This window comes from Doryrhamphus excisus, chromosome 6 (genome assembly GCF_030265055.1).
Source record: "Doryrhamphus excisus isolate RoL2022-K1 chromosome 6, RoL_Dexc_1.0, whole genome shotgun sequence".
NCBI classification, from domain to species: domain Eukaryota; kingdom Metazoa; phylum Chordata; class Actinopteri; order Syngnathiformes; family Syngnathidae; genus Doryrhamphus; species Doryrhamphus excisus.
The window spans coordinates 2,061,295-2,068,582 of NC_080471.1; the positions used below are offsets into that span (position 1 = coordinate 2,061,295).

At 44.7% G+C, this 7,288-nt stretch overlaps 2 protein-coding genes across 2 annotated transcripts in view; both read right to left on the minus strand.

Annotated features, from left to right (window-relative positions):
• The window catches only part of LOC131131175 (tumor protein p53-inducible protein 11-like), a 46,626-nt gene extending 45,107 nt beyond the window's left edge, over positions 1 to 1,519 (minus strand). The window contains exon 1 of the mRNA XM_058075630.1: positions 1,371 to 1,519. The gene's annotated coding sequence lies outside the window, so the exon portion shown is untranslated. The remainder of the gene's footprint in view (positions 1 to 1,370) is intronic.
• A 299-nt stretch (positions 1,520 to 1,818) lies between these two features.
• On the minus strand, positions 1,819 to 6,961 carry si:dkey-29p10.4 (E3 ubiquitin/ISG15 ligase TRIM25). The gene is made up of 7 exons (XM_058075620.1): positions 6,662 to 6,961; positions 4,624 to 5,510; positions 4,374 to 4,469; positions 3,926 to 4,177; positions 3,817 to 3,839; positions 2,433 to 2,581; positions 1,819 to 2,357 (listed from the first exon to the last, which is right to left on the minus strand). Exons 1-7 carry the CDS (start codon positions 6,909 to 6,911, stop codon positions 1,819 to 1,821), a joined length of 2,196 nt encoding a protein of 731 aa, XP_057931603.1. The 5' UTR covers positions 6,912 to 6,961.
• Positions 6,962 to 7,288: the final 327 nt, after the last annotated feature.

Sequence of the window (7,288 nt, forward strand, 5' to 3'; positions counted from 1 at the left end):
AATAAAAACGCTAACAAACCATGGTGATGAGGGTCCAAGAGATATTCCCAACCAACTGTGAGGAGAATATTGTCCTGTTGCTAATGATTGCATCGCCTCTAATGAGCACAGAACCCAATTAGCATACATCCAATTACTTCGTGTCTCACCTTCCTGACTGCATTCATGAGTCATTTTGTTGTTGGGTCAATTGAAAGCATTTTAATGTAAGCATGCGCCTGAAATGCACAATGGCTCCCGGGGAAACGACGTTAACCGTGATTGATCACGAAGGGTGAACATAAGCGAGTTGGCGATATAGTCAATGTCCGTAACCAGCGTGACTGTTACATTGTTCACTTCCTGCCTTTCTAATATAAGTTAATTTTATGTATTATTTTTTATTTGTTTTATTTTTTATTTTATTGATTTATTTTCTTTATCGCCATATTGAATTATATCAATTATTTTTATTTTTTTAATTTTATTTAATTTTTTTGTCAGATATGCCATAATGGGTACCATATGTCATTTTCCTCCCACATTCCAATTTTTTTTTATTTTATGAAAATTGTGGTAAAAGTGTGAAAAAGGTTGCAAGTCAATTTCTAGAGCTTTGGGACTCCAGCAAACCACAGTGAGATCCATTGACCAGGAGTGGCCTGACCAGCCAAAATGACCCCAAGTCAATTTATCTAATGGCGACAATAAAATCAGTTTTCTCAGAGATTTTTTTCCAGAATGATGCAAACGGAGCAAAAGCAATCCGTGCCTCGACATTCCTAGCCTTTCACTAGCCACCGAAAGGAACGTTTAAGGTGCCATATTTGGAAGATAAGTGACTTGAAAAGCAGGTGGCAATAACCGCAGCTAGCAAGTGACACTTTGGTGGCATCCAAAAGACACAATAGGTATAAAAAGTTAGCAGAATAAATATTTAAAAAACCAAGAACTCTCACTTCAAAACTTAGCTTTTCTTTGACCCATCAACAAACATTCGACATTATTAAATTAAACAGGAAGTGACGCTGAGGGATGTTGTGAACGCTCCATATCCTTTTTGACTGACATATTACTCAGGTTGTGTACACAACTACTTTATCGCCATATTGAATTGAATTATATCAATTATTTTGATTACAGTTTGAAACTTAATGTGAAATAATAATCATTAGTACTGAGTAATTTGAAAATGTACCAGTTAAAGTTTATATAAAATATATGTGAGGTGGCTAGCCCCTGATATACATGTACAAAGTTATTCACAAATAAACTAATGACATATGTTCTCTATGTTTACAGTAAGAGGCACTATATATCTATCTATATATCTATATAAGTAGCCGGCAGGCTAACAAAGTGTGAGCATGCAGGCCTGCTCGAGTTGGTACCTCAAACAAAGTCCGGCTGCCGGGCTCATTTTGCTTTATTTGTTGTCAGCAAATGTCACGTGCTTGTGCGGGAGAGTAAGAGTTCAGTCAGCACACCGTTAACCTGCGGAGGACAAACACAATCCAAATAAAAAAGAATTCCCCAGCATAAGAAGTTGGGATTTACTTATATAGAAAGACAAGCCTGACATGAATGATTATTCATAACATCGTTATCATGATGATAGTCTGATACTGATAATAAAAAACTGTATGTGTTTGAATGGATAAACATGTAGAAAGATATAAAAAGATGGGTAAAATTCTGACATTGTGGTGTAAATCTAAAATTAGCGCAAGGAAGATCCCAGCACAGACGACCGTGTCCAATGAACGAAACGATAAAATGCCAGTGTAGCTGTCACTTAGGCGATGATTATGGAAAACGCCAGCGTACGCCGGATGACGGTTAAAATAGATGACAGATGGCCAGCTGTGTTTTGGACACAGAGAATGCTGGGTACAGAGGCCCAGTGAAGCTGTGCTTGTAGGAATGTATTGGAGCAAGACCGCCCCCTGGTGTCGCGTTGAAGAACGTCAGAATCCCCTCCTCGCAGTCGAGGAACACGCCTACCCGCTGCAGCCTCTCGGCGCTCACGGGAGTCGGCGCCTTGTTGTGCAGCGCTTGGAGCTTCCTCCTGTCGCACGCCAGGCACCATGACGACAGGTTGAAGCCCAAACAAGAGCTGTCCCTTTGACCTTTCCGCTCCATGCCACCCTCGCACAGTCCCACCTTCCAGCGGCCTTCGTCCACGGACACGTCCACCTCCCAGTACCAGCGACCCCCCTCCAGGGCGTGGCACGCCAGCACTTGTGGGAAGGCGCTGAAACGGGATTCTTGCTCGGCGTAGCCCTGCTGGGCGTCGGTGTAGGTCACCCTCCTGTTGCGATCAGACAGCTTCAGCTTGGCGTGGGCCGTGTCTGCGTCCAACGTGGGCACGGTGCCGTCTGCGCATGAAAAGAAGACACATGGAGAAGGATGTGGAAGAATAGGTTGGCGGTTGAACGGCGACGGCGTCTCACAGAGCAGCTTGTAGAGATCCTTGTCCTTGCTCGGGTCAGCGATCACCACCTTGTCCAGACGATTCTCGGTCCACGTCTGAAGACACCGCAGTCGAGCTTCATCCACGTCCTCTGGAGTGTCCAGCTGATCCACGCAACTTGCCGCATCGCTAGATCAACGAGGGGGGTAACAAATGCAACATGACGCTTCCGGGAACAGACAGGACTAGAAGAACATACTACATACGTATATACGTCCCACTGGATGAGAAGTGGAATTTAGAGATACAGTAAACCTCGCATATATCGGACTCGGATATATCGGAAATTCGCTCACAACGGACAGATAAAAAAGAACCGATTTTTCTGTAATGCATTTCCAATAAAAATTCATTGCATATATCGGATTTTTTATAACGGATTTCGCCTATTTCGGACAAAATCTCCAGTCCCGTTCCAATGCATTTCCATGAAATTTCCCTGGCATATATCGGATGGCCGCATCGTGGCGCTCCGATTCGCCGAATCGTGACAGGCCGCTATACGACGTCATTTGCAGCGTTTGCAGCGTTGCCTGCGCGTCCAGGTACATTGGAAACATAGTCAAGGAAGTGCCTTTTTATAACGGATAAAATCCCATTTACGCATATACCGGATATAAATCCCATATATGCGTAAAACGGACATTTTCCGGTATACGCATATAACGGATTTCGCTTATATCGGACAAAACCAGTGGGAACAATTGAATCCGATATATCCGAGGTTTACTGTATTTGCACATACAGAACATCCATTTACAAAAATACATTTTTAAACATTAGAGCTCTCTTGACCTGAAATAACACCCCTACAGTCAACTTTACACTTGTATTACTCATTATGGAAGAGAAGATAATACATATATTTGCATGTGCACTTTTTATAACGGATAAAATCCGATTTACGCATATACCGGATATAAATCCGATATATGAGTAAAACGGATTTCGCTTATATCGGACAAAACCAGTGGGAACAATTGAATCCGATATATCCGAGGTTTACTGTACGTCCCACTGGATGAGAAGTGGAATTTAGAGATATTTACCGTCGAGCTATCATCAGAGCACCGTGACTAACATTCAAATCAAATCAACTTTATTTGTAGAGCACTTTTCCTGCAAAGACATGCAACACAAAGTGCTTTACACAATTAAAAACAATTACCACAATTAAAAGGAAAAACAAAAAATGGCACCCCCCCAACATTAAATATGAGAAGATGATGAGCCCAGTGAGAGGCAATTTACACCAACAAGGCGGTGTGAAGAAGTATTTGCCCCCTTCCTGGTTTCTTTAGTACCACTACACCACTAGTGCACACTGCTTTTTAAATAAGTGATTGAGAAATTGAATGACTTACAATTGTTCAACCTTGCTGTATTCCTGTAAGGTAAAAAAAAAAAAATGTCACATGATCACGTGTCGTCATGATCCGGTCACGTGTGTAAGATTCCACACTCCACACTCACCAAAATGAAGGCCTGGTCCTTTATGAGTTTTTCCCCCTTGCCGTCATCGGCCAGCGCCTCCAAGGTGTGGAGACCTTGCTGGATGGACTTTAGGGAGTTCTGAAGGTGGCCCAGTTTCTCCTCCAGACCCCCCACCACTCTGCTCTCCTCCTTCTCCACACACCGGAGAGCCGATTGCTCCTCCTGCTGCAGGGCCTCGATGATGGCGCTGTACTGCTGCCGCACTCCTGCCCGCGAATCACTCAAAAGGGCCTGCCGGAAAATTGCCACAGCGACGGATGAATGGCGCCCACGCTGGTCAAACACCTTAGGTTTAAATCCCAACGTGACCCATACTCTTAAGAATGAGGCGACACCATGAACATCATATTCGCCGTCCCATGTCTGCGTTATATAAAACTGCTTGTGTTGATGTTATGCAAAAAAAAAAGCAGCTTTGGTTTCTTACTTTGACCTTCTCCTTCATCTGAGTGAATTCAGTCACTCTGTCTTTGACTTGCTGTTCGGCCGCCTGCAGCTGTTTGATCTCCTCTATCAGATGGCCCTGCAGAAACACACCGTGACACCATGTTAAAAACATCGCTACTGTATTTCACCCACCATAACCGAAAAACACCCCGACCCAGGTTGCACAACAATGCAAAGTCCCACCAAAATGATGTACCTAATGTTGTGGCTAGTCAGAGAGCAATCTTTACCCTGAGCTCCTGCTCCGCATCCCTGATGCTGATGCAGACGTGGTGGCGGTGGGAGCCGATGACGGTGCACACGGTGCACACGCAGGCGGCGCACTGCCGACAGTAGATGCGGTTCATCTCCTGGTGCTCCTGGCACCTCCAAAGCGAGATGTCCGCCGTGGGTGGAACCAGGGAGTGGCTTTGAAACACGGGGGACTCCATGTGGGGGCGCAGATGGTCCGCGCACATGGAAGCCCCGCACACCAGACAGGTCTTCACGGCCACCCGGAGCACGCTTTTAGGGCAGTAATGGCACTGCACGGGGGTGTTGTTTCTGCCCTCCATCTTGGAGGGTATGCCAATCTTGCTCGGCGACCCTGAGGTTGCAGCCGCCTTCCTGGGGGACACGTGAGGCGCTGACTTGCTGACAGGAGGCACCGATGTCACAGAAGATGAGGCGGCGGGAAATGAACTGTTGGCAGCTGAGGCGGGTTTGTTCGGCAAGGTGTGGTTTTCTGTCACTTGGGGATTCGCGAGAGGGGGGGCATCACATGATTCCACTTCAGTGCAGCAATCACCCGAGTCCTCGGTATCAACCCATTCCGCTGCGCCGTGTTGACAGGAGCTGCCTTGCGACACCTCACTCGAACGTCGAGTGACATCGTCACCCATGTCGTCACACCCAGATTGTTGCGATTCAGAGTTCACCCCGTTCCTGGTTGCCTCCACGGCGCCGACATCTCCTGCTGTGTCTGACACAGAATTTATTGTAGTCTGGGTGTCATCTGATCTGTTACAAGGAGCTGGTCGCTTTGTGTCAGGTTGCTCTGGAACCGGTTTGCTGGCCTTTCTCTTGCCTAGCAGTCGGCTGGCCAGGGTGGGCCTCGTCAGCGGGGAGGCAGATGTGCCTGAAAAACAAAAGCCAGAGTGTGAGGCATCTGTCATCTGTGAAATCTGCGGGTGTTTTGTTACTGACACATTTTATAAAATACAATTAATCAAAACAATGAAAAAAAAATGCAGAAATTTTAAAAACAAGTAATTCCGAAGACTGGATCAAATTCGACGCAATCCAACACGGAAGGTACGGTAATGCCACCTCAAAGCTAGTTGCCACTCCACTCCAACCACACGCATGAAGAAAAAACACAACACCACATGTCAACTGTGTACCGTGGTTCTTTACTTTACTTTTAAGTTGCTTTCATGTTGGATAGTTACAGTGGCAGTTCCCCCTCACTGTGCCATGGTGCAGGAAGTACTGCTCTAACCCACTTTTTCCAATTTAGACTGCATTAAGAACTGCATTTAATTTATTATTTATTTAGAAATTATTTAGTTTAAATACACATTCTACACTTCCATCATGTTCAATAAAGATATTTAAAAAGGGGACCTAAGATGCTTTTACACTTTTGACTTAAAAATGTAGTTAGAATGTTGTACTGTCGTGTTAAAACTCACTTGTTTTTGACACAGTGCGCCGGACTTCCTTATTTGGGCGTGCCCCGGTACATCTGTACAAACGGACCAATCACAGCGGAGTGGGGGCGTCCGAAGGCGGGCCGTGTGTGGACTAAATGAAAACAGAGCCTTTTGGGAAGTTAAGTTCTAAACGTAAATATGATAAATTATACTGTAGTGTCTGTCTTGAGAAGCAGGGATCCATCGGTATCGGCTTGAAAACAATATTATATAATTGTTATTACGTGTTTAAATTAGTATCGTGTTTAACTTGTATGTTACAAAATTACGTAAAGACAAAAAAATGCATTGTTCGGGGGGAAAATATTCCTTTTTTGTAACCGTTTCACTATGTCAGAGGTGGCAATTTGGCTTCGGTATCGGTTACTACAAACGATACCCAATTGTGGGCATTGCATCATAACAGTCCCTCAGCTCATTGGGTTATTATGGGATGTATGTGTTGAACATTCAAAGAGAAACAGCAGCACAATTCATTTTTATGAAAACGTATAATTCTTTTACGGAGTCAGTCGAGTGAATTAACGTCTAACATTTCAGATGTAATTTTACTGGAAATATTGAAGTCATTTACCAGGACTGTTGGGCGTCCAAGCCCGTCGACTTGTGTTTGGCGGCCATAACAAACTGCTGTCAAAGGGCAGCGTCTTGTAGCTTGTTTTGCACCTCCATTCCGGACAGTGGAAAGGCCCAGAGGGGCAAACACTCCACAAATCGGCAATACATCGCTGGCAGAAGCGGTGGTTACACTTAAGGGTGACGGGCTCCCGCGTCAGCTCGCTGCAGAGAGGACACTTGGTCGGAGTATCCAGCGATGCACCCATGTTAATGGCTGTGTTATGGCGGTACACTTACTTCCGCGAAGACAACCGAAGAAGGCGGGGCTAAATGTTTGAATCCCGCTTCCTGTCTCTAATGTGGCCTCTCTTAAAGGCACAGTGTCTGTGTTTGAAAATAATACAAATGGAGAAATAATGTCAGGAAAATTACTAGAACATTGTTTATTTAATATTATGATTTAGTAACATAAGCTTTAATGTGAACCATGAAATTGGATTCAAGTCAATGAGGAAAATCAGCATTATTTCTAATAGTGGTGGCGACTCCATTGATTGATTGATTGCTTGTAGACATCCATCCATCTTCTATGTTGCTTATCCTCATTGGGGTCTTAGGTATGCTGGAGTCTATCCCACCTGAC